This window comes from Sitophilus oryzae, unplaced genomic scaffold (genome assembly GCF_002938485.1).
Source record: "Sitophilus oryzae breed Bouriz unplaced genomic scaffold, Soryzae_2.0 scaffold_1046_pilon_pilon, whole genome shotgun sequence".
In the NCBI taxonomy this organism is placed as follows: Eukaryota; Metazoa; Arthropoda; class Insecta; order Coleoptera; family Curculionidae; genus Sitophilus; species Sitophilus oryzae.
The window spans coordinates 29,037-42,432 of NW_022145667.1; the positions used below are offsets into that span (position 1 = coordinate 29,037).

The 13,396-nt window shown below is 34.5% G+C and overlaps 1 protein-coding gene across 2 annotated transcripts in view; it reads right to left on the reverse strand.

Moving 5' to 3' along the window:
• Positions 1–1,520: 1,520 nt before the first annotated feature.
• The window catches only part of LOC115875206 (homeobox protein aristaless-like), a 239,255-nt gene continuing 227,379 nt past the window's right edge, over positions 1,521–13,396 (reverse strand). For both annotated transcript variants that reach the window (XM_030890610.1, XM_030890619.1), the window contains exon 4: positions 1,521–2,509. In XM_030890610.1, coding sequence (XP_030746470.1) covers positions 2,000–2,509 — 510 coding nt within the window. In that variant the 3' untranslated portion in view covers positions 1,521–1,999. The remainder of the gene's footprint in view (positions 2,510–13,396) is intronic.

The window sequence follows — 13,396 nt, forward strand, 5'->3', positions numbered from 1 at the left end:
CTGCGGTGGTAATGTAAAACTACTTAATGTAAATTTCTTAATATATACAATTCTATACGTTTGAGTATCTCTCAAACTTGTAAAACACTTAAATTTTTATATTTATTAAATAACCACTAAAACAATATTTTTTAAGGATTAAATATTAAATTATGTTTATCACAAGTTCTATTCGTTCTTATGAAATAATTTTTAGTAATGCTTAATATAATGGACGGACTTAGTTACAACATAGCGGGTTCTCAGCTGTCAGTCTCACTGAAGCAGTCTGACTGATCCAGTGATAGGGAAACGGCGCTTGTGTCCATACGTTTCATTTTCGGCTAGTTGAATACATTCGGGTGGTCTAGACATATTTTGTTGGTGAAACATACAAATTCTACAAAGTTACAATCAGTTTTCCGAGGAGTAAGTATGTTTACCATTAGAATACGAGTTACGAAATATTCTGAAAACGACGAAAATGTCGTAGATGGTATGGATGGCAGTGGACCACACGCAAAAATAAATGGGGTGCTAGTAAAAGTATATTGAAAGAATTGGTTTTGGAAACCAATTCTGTCAATATATCTTTAAAATTAGTAATTATAATTAATATTCCCTCATATTTCAGTTTGTATTCATTGTTCAGTAAAAAGCGAACAAAAGTAGAACTAGATTTCACTTTTATTGAAATTATGAATATACTGATCAGTTTCACTAAAAACGTGTTTTCAGCTTCATTATTCGTTCAGTAACAGTGCATCAGTCATACGGCTTCGGTGATGCTGATATGTGAGAACCCGCCTTAAGGCTTTTTAGCCAAAAATGCACAGAGGTAATGAATCTACCGGGTGCGTCTCAAAAGTGGCTCTCCTCCATAACGTTTTTATTTTTTCAGATAAAAATACGAGATTTGTTGTGTTTGTACATATATGACATAAATTAAGATTGATTGACGTATTCAATTGATTTTGGTCACTTCCTGTTTCACAGAAAATGACTACAACTTGATTTTTAAATTGCACCCTCGGTATATTTCTATTTTATTCGATAGGAAATAACACTTTGAATAGAATGACATATCATATGTCAACTATTGACATTTTCGCATTGGTCTATTTGAAATTGTAACATACTTTCCAAGTTCATAACGACAATTTGACTCGAAATACCAAGTGTGTGGTACCAAATTATTCGTGAAAAAATACATTTTCCAAATATGCTAATGAGCCACCCTTGTTCTATTTGAAAAAATTGAGATATAATTAAAAATACGATTTGGGCATCTTATAACCGCCCAGGACAAGAGACGACATTAGACGATCAAAACTATTTTTTCAAGGTTCCTTGATTAAAAATTAGTGGTTTTAACTCAGCCATAGCACTCTAGATTGAAATTTAAAATACAATTTGTTTTAAAGCGAAAATGTCAAAAGTTGACATATGATATGTTATTCTATTCAGAGTGTCGTTTTCTACGTAACAAACCAAATCTCGTTTTTTATCTGGAAAAATAAAAAAGTTATAGAAGTGACCCACTTCCAAGACGCACCCGGTATATTATTATAATTTTAATAAGGTTTTTCGATCTTCAGTGTAAATTTTTAAGTACACAATTAACTAGCTCTACATATCTACATTTTATAAAAATTTAACAATTCTAAATTCTTTTTTCTATTTATACGAGTAAAACAATCATAAAAGAGGCATATTTATGTCAATTTTCTAAAAATAATGTAAACATTTATTATCCAATTTTCCAGTTTAATATTCTAAAGGCCACAATATTTTATAGGTTACATGTCTCATTCAAATTTCAGATTTAATTCAGATTTTTTTCTTTTAATTGAAAAGTACTACCACTAATTTTGAAGTTCTGAATGCTTATGTTGAAATTAGAGACATTCTGAATGACTTCTGAATGAAACTTAAGTTATACAAAAAACTTGTTTTTACTTGATAAATTAAATCTTCAAATTTGCTTAATAGGATTTTAGGATTAGAACATTCTTTCACTCTAACTAATCAAATCTCCACTTTGCCTCAACATTTCTAGCCTCATCTCGTGCTCCCTCGCCTTCAACCGTAACGAGGCTATACTCGAACTCCTCCTGTCAACGTCAGGTGGCGTGACAGTGCTAGCAGCACCACCAGGTGACAACGGCGGCGAGGCGGTGAACTCCTGTTTAGGTCTCTGCGCAGCCGATATATTAGCCAGCAGCGTCTGGAAGGAACTTGCCGAAGGGTACAGCCCTACGGAAGGTGGTAGAAGGTGATGTCCAGTACGGTGGTACGACGGTGGCGTTGGTAAGTACCCGGGAAGGACGTGCGGCGGGTAGCGGAAGGTTAAGGGGTCGAATGGTTTGCGTAGGCCGAAGGGTAGGTTGAAAGGGTTGGGTAGTGAGGGTGGTACTACAGAAGGCGAGGGTGCGCTGGTGGACTGGTTCAGGTAGGGTGTGTATGGGTGGCCTTGGGGTCCGACTTTCTCCTGTTTGCGCCATTTGGCTCGACGGTTCTGGAACCACACCTGGAACAAAAAGAAAAGTTGAAACATTGTCTGCCAAAAAACAAGTTTGAATCAAATCAGGTTTTTTATTATTAAAGATAAATGAAACTAAATGATAATGAAGTTAGTACCGTATGATCGAAATAAAACGGTGTCAAAGACAACTGGAGAATGACAATTGATGATAATTTTGGCGAGGTCAATATCTAGACGTCAAACTTGTCAAAAAATTAACACTAAGTATGGAAAGATTAAATCTATTTCCAGAAAATTGTTTTTGTGGAATTTTTAAATCACACCATTTAAAACAACTTTTACTCAATATAAAAATAAATTACCTTCTAAAGGCCAATAGGTAGCCATTAAAAAATAAAGGAGAGTATGGGCCAGGTAAATGACATCTAGGGCTTGACCTCTCCAAAATTATCATCGGTTGTGATTACCCAACTTTCGATCGTATGGTATTTGCTGGTTTTAAAGTCTTAAAAGCAAAAATTAAGGCCGTATTTTGTTGAAAAAAACAGGTTAACCAGGTTGTATAAATACTGGTAAGGATAGGTTTTATTTCTTTTTAGCTTCTGATGATGGGAGGAGATAACTCCTGAAACGTTAGGCATTTAATGTCGCTTAGGCAAATTTATTTTACGAGTAAAGAACCACTGACAAGTTAGTTTCGGTTTGGATTCAATGCAGTAGTGTCTACAAAAAAAAAATACTTTTTTAATTTTTAGATTCCTCTTTGGCTGGCAAAATATCAATTTTCAAGAAACTATAAGTTGTGGTACCGTACGAAAACAAAAATAATACTAAAGAAAATAAATAATGTGAATCATATGCAGAAAAATTATGAAAATATATATTAAAATGAGTTTTTAAGGTTTTGACATTAGTTCGCAGTCAATCTACCCTAATGGATAGTAATTTCGCTATAATCCCAGTCACACAATGTCACTAGAGATGTTAATAATTGCAACTGATTTCTGATTACTGCTTGATTCCTCATTTATTTCTTACTGGTATTTGACCGATTTCTAGTTTCTTGACCGGTTATTAACAGCTTTTTGCCTTAGGTCTGGCATGTTTGCAAAATAACCCTGACTGATTGATGACCAGCAGGGATCAGAACTGATTCCTAAAAGTTTTCTGAATGATCAATGAGCGGTTTCTGGCTGGTTGCCGACTGATTTTCAACCGATTCCTGACTAGTTTATGACTGACTAACTGGTTTCTGACTGATCTCTGACTGGTTTCTAACTAATCCCTGATAACTTCTTTTTGGCAAATACGCCTTCCAGTTTCGGACTGATTCTAACTAGTTTGTGATTGATTATTGATTGATTGAAGAATTATTTCGGAGAATTAAGCTGACAGATTTTTTACTTATATCTGGCATGTTTGCGAATTAACCCAGAATAGCCAGAACTGATTCCTAATAGTTTTCTGACTGCTCTCTGACTTGTTTCTGATTTATCTCTAACAACTCTTTTTTGGCAAATCCGTCTACCAATTTCGGACTGCTCCTACTAGTTTGTGATTGATTATTGATTGATTGAAGAATTATTTCAGGAGAAAAAAGTTTCAATATGTCATTTTATTTGACGTATCTGATATAAACTAAAATATTCAATAGATGTATTTAAATAATTTAAATAGTTTTTCTTTGTGATTTTTCTTGATTCTGACGACAAAAGGAAATATCCTCTTGAAACTTATTGAAGAATATTTGCCGCTTAGGCAAATTTGATTTACTGGTAAAATACCACTGACAAGGTTTTCGTTTGGATTCAACGCCCAGTGGTGTTTACAAAAAATAACTTATTTATTTTGTAGAATCTTCTTCCAGTAGCGAAAAAAACAGACTTCTTTTTAAGAACTGAACCCGTTACAAAGATATAGACATTAAGCTAGTGTAAATTTTAGCCAAACAGAGAAAATACCATAAACGATTGAAAAAAAGGCGTCAAAGACGGCTGGAGAATGACAATCGATGATGATTTTGGCGAGGTCAAGCCCTAGACACCATTTACTTGGCCCGTAGTCTACTTTATTTTTTAATGACGCTTACTGTCAGTTGATCTTAAAAAGGTTGTGTTTTATTTTTACTAAAAATGAATTTTAAATGGTGTTGTTTAAAATTCGACAAAAAATATTTTTTTGGAAATATATTAGTGTGTCTTGAAACGTTCTATCTTGTTTTAATCTTTCTATAATGAGTGTTAATTTGTGACAAGTTTAATGAAAATTTGCGCCAAAATTATCATTGATTGTGATTCCCCAGCCGTATTTCACTTTATAGAAATTTACAGTTAATCTTGATCATGTTATACTAAGAGTATTTAGTATCCGAACCACCGATGTATTATTTCTGGTAGTACCCCAGGACCAAAAGCATCCCGATCGCCCGCTGCGTCGGCAACAAAGCCTCATGACCATCGACAAAAACAGCACTATCACTGACTAAATAAGATCGTTAAAGCTCAGCCTATAAAAGTATAATGGCCGATGGCCGATCGCTCCAATCTCAATAACGCTGGGTAATCGGCAGCCAATTAATCGTTATCGATGCCATCGAAGATATCGATGACTGAATTCGATTAAGACGACCAATAATATGCATACAGGGTGGACGCGCTTTGTCTGGATCGACCACATTTTATACGCTTACTAAGGCTGAACGTCAAGAAATGCTTAGAGAAACTGAACAAATTAGGCAAAGACAATAAAGTCATCCTACTCTGGGTTCCAGTCCACCAAGGGAGAGAAGGTAATGAATAAGCACACGATCTAGCTAGAAAAGGAGCGACCACTCCACTAACTAGACTAAAACCGTTCTGTTTTCCAAATTGAATTAACTTAAATCGGAACTCAACAATCTGGAAACTCCATCCATAACCTGGAAATCCTTCAACGGTCTAAGACACTCAAAGAAATTTCTCAGAACTTACAACCGAGAAAAATCAAAATTTTTCCTTGATTTAGCTAAGAATAATCTTCGAATTGTCACGAGGTTTTTAATGGGACACTGTCTCTTCAATGAACACCTCAGTAGACTGAAGCTAAGGAACAATGGCGACTGGAGATCCTGTGGAGAAAATGGGGAAACACCAGAACACCTCATCACTGAGTGCTTCGAGGCGACAACCATTCGTGCCATAAACTTTGGTACAACTGATGTCAGAGATGGAGAACAAACCTCTGCAAAACCGCCTCAGATACTGGCTTTTGGCAAAGCCCTGAGACTGTATGACGAGTTCAAGAAAGTAGGATACAATAGATCTATAAGGTCGCGGTGATTAACTTCCCCCCTCTTATACAATATACAGAGGTGCTATTTCTCCTAAGAACATCCATAAAGGGCAAAAAGAAGTTTTTTCTTTCTGAATCGTAAATTTGATGGAATTAATTTGTGAATTGAGGCTATTGAAAAAAAAAATAATCAACTGTCTATAGGTTTCGTTCCAAATTGTAATGTAGCGTTTTATTTTTCTTTTTATAAAATTCCAAATTTTAATATTGCTGGCGCCATCTATTCGCTAGATGTTAAACTTCATTCAGTACAGGTAGTGGTTCCTTTCCATAAAAACAAATTTCATTCAGTATAGACGATAGAGTTCACTTAATTGCCTTTGGTCATATGACCTGTCAATTCGAAGACTTCCGTTTTGCGAAAAGGAGGCTTTTTCCGAGAGATTGAGATCAGAAAAAGACGCGTGGTTCAGCGTCCGACGAATCTCAGAGAAAAAGGGCTTTCTGAAACACTTCCTAACAGTAAAGGCACGGGTATCCAAAGGTGGAGATTTGAAATCCTGTAGAATATACTGTTCAGAGCCTAGTTCGTGTTTTTTTGGCCTTTTCCTGGAATAAGATCACAGTAAGTGTATCTACCATTTTGTATCGCCATGTCTAACTAAATTTTATTTCAGTTATTCCCGTTTTTTATTTATTTTGATAATGTTTGATTGTGCATTACTGGTTTGGATCAGCATATGGTTTGGCTATATTTTGGAATGTGTACAGCTGATTTTCAGACCGTAAGTTGTTTTTTTTTGGTATTCGGTGACTGTTCTGAGAGTTTTTTTATAGAGTAACTGGCGTATAAGTAATTGGCATATGAGTGACCACTTTTGAGACAGTATTTATGACTCTACATTTATTCTACTGATATCGAAGACTCCTGCTACTATCGAAGAGTCTACATCCACTTCCGTTAGTCTGGAGACTGCCTGCCTATCTGTTCACTACGTCATAAATTAAAAAAAAAATACAGATAAGTTCTAAGTTCAACACACAAGGTATTCCCTAAATTTTTTTTACTTTGAGATAATATTTTGAATATCTCTGTAAATTGTTGTCATTTATTCCATATATTATAGTCAAAATTTACCTTTTAGTTAACATTATAAGTCATGCTTTGTCCTTAACGGTACGTTTTACTTCAGTATGATCTTTTATGTGAGAATCGCTAACACGGATTCATTTTTGAAGGTTATTGTACACGATTTGTTTCGAAACATCATCGTATTGGTACTTACATAAATTTCACCTGTTTATATATTACGTAGTATAGTATACTGAAGAGAACTTTAACTAAATTTGAGTTTACTTAAAGCAACTAACGATTTCATTGGGATAATTGAAACTGGGTTTAAACTGATTGATAATTGTGTTCGTTTTTAAATAAATGTTCAACGTAGGATAGTTATATCTGACTTTTATCTTGATGAACATAATAGACCCTTATTGCTGTTGATTATTTTATTTTAGCTATTTCATGATCAAATTTTCTTACTGGTTTCTTACTTTACCTTTTCATACCCAAAGTAAGTGGCGCCCTTTTTACTGTCTTTGACCATTACTATTTGAATACTTAACATCAATTTTAGAATCTTTGCAGCCTATACATTATTACTTTTATTTTATTATTTAACAACATTATTAAGTCACCACAGGTCACAAGCCTTACCTACGAACCCAGCTCTCCTCTAACCCTGAGCAACGGATACCTTTTTCTTTCTGTTTGAGTGATGACAGAAAAAGTCGTCACAGTAAAGGTTTAATTTTTTTTAATTTCTATCTCCAGTAGATTCTTTTTGTGTACTTCTATCCTCTAGGATCATTGTTATTACGTAAAATCAAAACATGGCTCAACACGGCGACTGCCCTTAAACTTGACCTAAAATGGATCACCCTGTATACGGTCGTGTTTCGAAAGAAATGTGCCCACTCACGCTCCTGGCGTTAACCGGTAGTACCACAGCGGTACTACCTGTAATTAGTTTTCCATTCTCTCTATCCGACTATTATTTTACCTTATTAAATTTATTCGTCTGACACTGAGGGCAGTGTTGCCGCCATTGATACTTAATCGACGCGTTGAAGGACTTGGTTGAGATTACATATCTTCTTCAACATAGAACAAATCACATCATGGATAGTTAACATTTTTGGTTTTTAGTTTATAATTACATATTTTAAATAGTCGTTATAGTCGTTAAATTATTATTAATTATTTTTATCGTGTATCTGTTTTTGTCATTTTCTATGTTTTTGCGCCATAAAAACCCCGGTCACAAATGCGATTGAAGTCCTGTTGAATCTTAGCTAATCGAGCATATCAAAGCAAGTCGTAAAGCTGTACTTCAAATTGCGAATATTTTACCAATAGAATTAACAGAAAATTACCTAATTGCGTAAAAAAACTAGACACATATTCTTCTTCGGTCACAAATGATTAAGAGTTACTTATGGTTTATCTAATAATTTAATACCTAAACTAGAGTTAGAAAATCCTAAAGATTACAAAAAAAATAAGTGTGGATGTAAATCAATTTATTTTTTCTTTCGCTTTAAACGTAGGTAATGAAAAAGAAAACGATCTCTAGCTAGAACAGGAGCGAACACTGCACTAACTGGACCAGAAGAGTTTTGCTTCCCAAGTGGAACTCAACTTAAAGCAGAACTGAAGCAGCTGGAAGACTCCATCGGTAACCTGGAATGAGAATCCTCCAACGGTCTAAGACACTCTAACACATTTCTCAGGACTTACTACCGAGAAAAATCAAAGATTTTCCTCATTTAAGTAAGAACAATCTTCGGATTGTCGCAGGGTTTTTAACAGGACACTGTCTCCTCAATGAACACCTAAGTAGACTGAAGATGAGAAACAACGGCGAATGTAGATTCTGTGAGGTAAATGAGAAAAACCAGAACACCTCATCACTGAGTGTGCCTAGACGACTAACATCGCGCCATAAACTTTAGTACGACTGATACCGGAGATGAGCAACTAACCTCTGTAAAAGCCCTGTATGATCAGTTATAACTGAAGAAAGGGGGACACAATAGATCTATAAGGTCGCGGTGATTAACTTTCTTCCTCCCGTACAATCTATAATATGTATAATAAGCTATGTAAGAAGGTTTAAGATTTGCTATGCATGCTTCTCAAGTAGCACTTTTAGACACAAAATCGAATCAAAATCTCTGCTGTTTCGTCACATTTTTGATACGTATGTTTCGTAACATAAATCACTTTTTGTTTCAAAACATTTTACCAAAATATGGTTTCGCTACACAAGCTAATACAATAAAGATTTTAGTGTCACAAATTTTTCGAAACTTTTAAGAAACAGTTGTGGCTCACATTTACAGATTTCGTATCCGTTTTGTGCCTGAAAAGTTTCCATTATTTATTTGATATTCTGTCATATACGAGAACACAATCTTACTTTATTGCTTTGATTTTGTTCTGCAGTTTTTGCATTTAAGCATTCTTCAAGTTTGTCAAGAGTACAAATACAGATGTTCTTCTTATGCGATTTTATAATTATTTATTCAATACAGAGATGATTTGTTTTAGGAATAAATGTAATAACAGCCACTACCCATACCCAACAGGAGACCGAAGAAAAATGTTACCAGTGAACGTTTTTTTCTCTATACAGATAGCGCGAAATCGAAACATTTTGGAAACAAGGTTTCCATTTATTGTCGATTCAGTTTCGAAACACGAGCTTCTCTCTCTTTAGACACAAATATGATATAATGTAGATGATTTGTGGTCCGACTCCATGTCAATTTTATAAAATAATGAATTAAAATTCCAATCCATTCCAAAAAGCCAAGTTGGCTGGTGATAGCGTTTTTAACTAAAAATATATGTTTTTATCGGTTGTTGAGTTTTTAAACTCATAAGAACGCGTTCTATTTACATTGATGTATATATTTTTATTTTTATTTTTTTTATTTTCAGAACCACGATATAGAAATAAAAATAAAAATCTATACCGGGTGCGTCTCAAAAGTGACTCACCCCTCTAACTTTTTTATTTTTTCAGATAAAAAAACGAGATTTGGTATGTTAGTATGTGACATAAATTAGGATTGATTGACGTATTCAATTGTTTTTGGTCACTTCCTGTTTCACCGGAAATTAATACAACTTTTGATTTTTATATGGTACCCTCGGTATTTTTTTGCTTTATTCGATAGAAAATGACATTTTGAATAGAATGTCACATCATATGTGAACTTTTGACGTTCTCGCTTAATAAAAAATCATTAATCTTTAATCAAGAGCCTTGGAAAAATAGATTTGATCGTCTAATGCTTTTAGTGTCTTGTCCTGGCCAGTTAGAAAATGTTCAAATCGTATTTTTAATCATATCTCAGTTTTTTCAAATGGAATGAGGGTGGCTCATTAGCATATTTGGAAAAAGCATTTTTTTACGAATAATTTGATACCACACACTTGGTATTTCGAGTCAAATTTTTGTAACGAATCGGAAGTTATAATTAAACCATATGCGAAAATGTCAAAAGTTAACATGTAATATATCAGTGTATTCAGAATGGTATTCTCTATCGAATAAAGTAAAAAAATACCGAGGGTGCCATTTAAAAATCAAAAGTTGTAGTCATTTCCGGTGAACCAGGAAGTGACCGAAAACAGTTGAATACGTCAATCATTCCTAATTTATATGTCATATACTAACATACCAAATCTCGTTTTTTTAACTGAAAAAATAAAAAAGTTATTCAGCAACAAAAAATGATATATAGAAGGGGCATTAAAAATATAAAAATACATTATTAAATTAAACGATGAATGTTCTTTTGCCAGACATTTTTTGTGCGAGAAAACCTAAAAACAAAGATTTTAAGTCAGAAAAATTATGGTGTAGGTCGACATTGTCGATAGTTGTTTTCATTTTGAAATCCAAACACAGACATAGACTATTTTAATTTGGTATTTTGTTTTTTCACATTTAGAAACAGTGGCTGCCGAAAACGGGAAAATCTTGGACATAAATTGCAGAAAATGTTTCGAAACATTTCCTCTAACAGTTTTGATTCCGCATCGAAACATTTCAGGAAAAGGCTAATGCCACCACATTGGAAACACATGTAATAAAACCACATAAAATATATAGGATTCGAAAATGTTTCATATTTGAGCATACCGTTTCCATTTTGCGTCAAGAAACAGACACAATAATTAGAAACATTGTCTAAAATGTGTTCAAAAATGCTACTGGGTTCTTCAGTGCTGTACAACACACGTAGATACTTATTGAACCCGTTCGACTTCCAATGCGTTCCATCCGGCAACACTAGAGTCGTAATAAAGAGCTTATTACCGCGAAGCCGGCTATCAGATGATGTTCGAACCCCGCGCGCCGCGCTGCATTTTATGAGGTTCAATTACAGCGGCATCGCGCAGAAATTACTTGGAAATATAATTTCGTTGTTATCTCTCGATTGGTTGTTCGTGGCGGTGCTAGTGGTAGCAACTAAACGGATGCCGATACACGCACAAAAAGAAATATTTAATTTGAGCCATTAGCCGGGCAATATTTTCCTTGCGATTTAATAAAGGATTACGCGCGGCCGAGGACTTTCTGTTTTCAGAAGCCGGACAAGCTTCATGGGCGTAGATTAATCTATTCTGTTGAGCCGATTTAGTTAAATGATAAGGATTGAGTTAGTGGACTGTGCTTTGGATACAGTAGTCAGCCTAACATTAGGGTGCACCAAAAAAAATATATTTTTTTTCATTTTAGTTACCTTGAAAATATCGTTCAGGATGACGAAAAAAATTGGCGCCGGGAGGCACGTATAGCCGTAGTATAACTAAAATATGTTAATAAAAAGTTGGTAGGCTGTTCTTTTTCAGTTTCAGTTTCAAAGTAAAGGAATTTTTCCAATTTTTTTTATCTCAAAAACTGCGACCTTGACTGATTTCGATGTTATTACAAATTTTGTTGCAAATCTATTCCTAACTTAAATTGAAAACCGCGTTTCGCTAGCTACTGTAATTTTGGAGTTATGATTTTTTAAAATTTTTAACCCCTTCCAATACCCCCTTACCAACCCCCCACCCCCACCAAAAACTAATGGCCAGATTCCTGGGTGCCACAGTATTTTTGTGTCAAATTTGGTTAAAATCGGTTTAGCGTTTTTTGAGTAGACGGACAGACGGACAGACAGATACCATGAAAATATTTTGTATTTAGGTCATTTATGACCCAACTACCTACCATACCTGTTGGTATGGTCGGCTAAAAATTCTGGTTTTAGCTCTCAATATTACCTAATATTAAGAGGCGCCTCATTGTGATTTTCTATTTCCCATTTAATTAACACGGGAATTTTTTTTTTGAATTTTGTTTCGTTCTAAATAAATCAGCGTGTTGTAAACATCAGGGTCGGACTGGCCAATAGTCAGGGTGACGATTGCCACCCGGGCCCCAGCCTTCGCGGGCCCCCCTCTCTTAGAACCTACATGAAAAATAGTTCATATTTATTCTTAAATCACGGAAAAAATAAATTGTAATAAACCCCACGTAGTAGCTTTTACTTCTATCACAAGATCTCCAAGATAGTTAAATATGCTTGATTTTATATAAAAATAGCGAACAAGTGTGGTGGCAATTCTCACAATTTGTGTCAGAGAATATTCAGATTGTACTCGTTGACATTTAAATGAAAATCATTATTACAAATTGTAGCACTACTAACTATTTTTTTGATACAATTTGCTGCTACTAGGCACTATTGTAAACTGAGTTCGGGAAGAATAATAACTAGTGATGGGATAACTCGAGCGAAAATTCGCTCGAGTATGAAGAGCGATGAACGCAAGTGACGAGTACTAAGCGACAAACGCAAGCGATCCTAGAATGAAATAAATTGAAATCCGATTTTAATGTGACATTCTCCATAAAAAGCCGAGTGAATTTTCTACATACATTGCAGGTAGCAAATTTATACGACGCCGTATATATATTTATCCGTTGCGTATCTGAGGGACAAAATTTTACGACCTACATTGACAATGCTTTGAAATAAACTAAATCAACTTACAATACTTGCCATTCATTACCGAAATAATATTTGCTCTGCGCACACAACTGACTGCTTGGCGCTTGGCGTTAACGAGTACTTACAACAAGCGACGGACGAAAAACCGTATTTTTAAATACGAGCGATATTTCGCTCGAGCGATCACTCGGTTATTGCAATCGCTTGAAATTCGAGTACTCGATTATTGAAATTAATCGGTTTTTCCCATCACTAATAATAACTTAGCTAATACAACAATTGTGTGTCATATGTTTACAAAAATCTACGTACAATCTGTGATGCAATGTTAGTTAGAAAAAAAACGTTAGGTAACATTTTTCTTCGGTTCCTGTTGGGTATGGGTAGTGGCTGTTTATTAAAAATAAAAAATAAATTACATTTATTCTTAAAACAAATCATCTCTGTAATGTGTATAATAAATAATTATTATAAAATCGCATAAGAAAAATATCTATATTTGTACTCACCATATGTCTTTCCTTGCCTTTTTAATTATAGTACTATAAAAACTTGAAGATTGCTTAAATGCAGAAACTGCAGAAG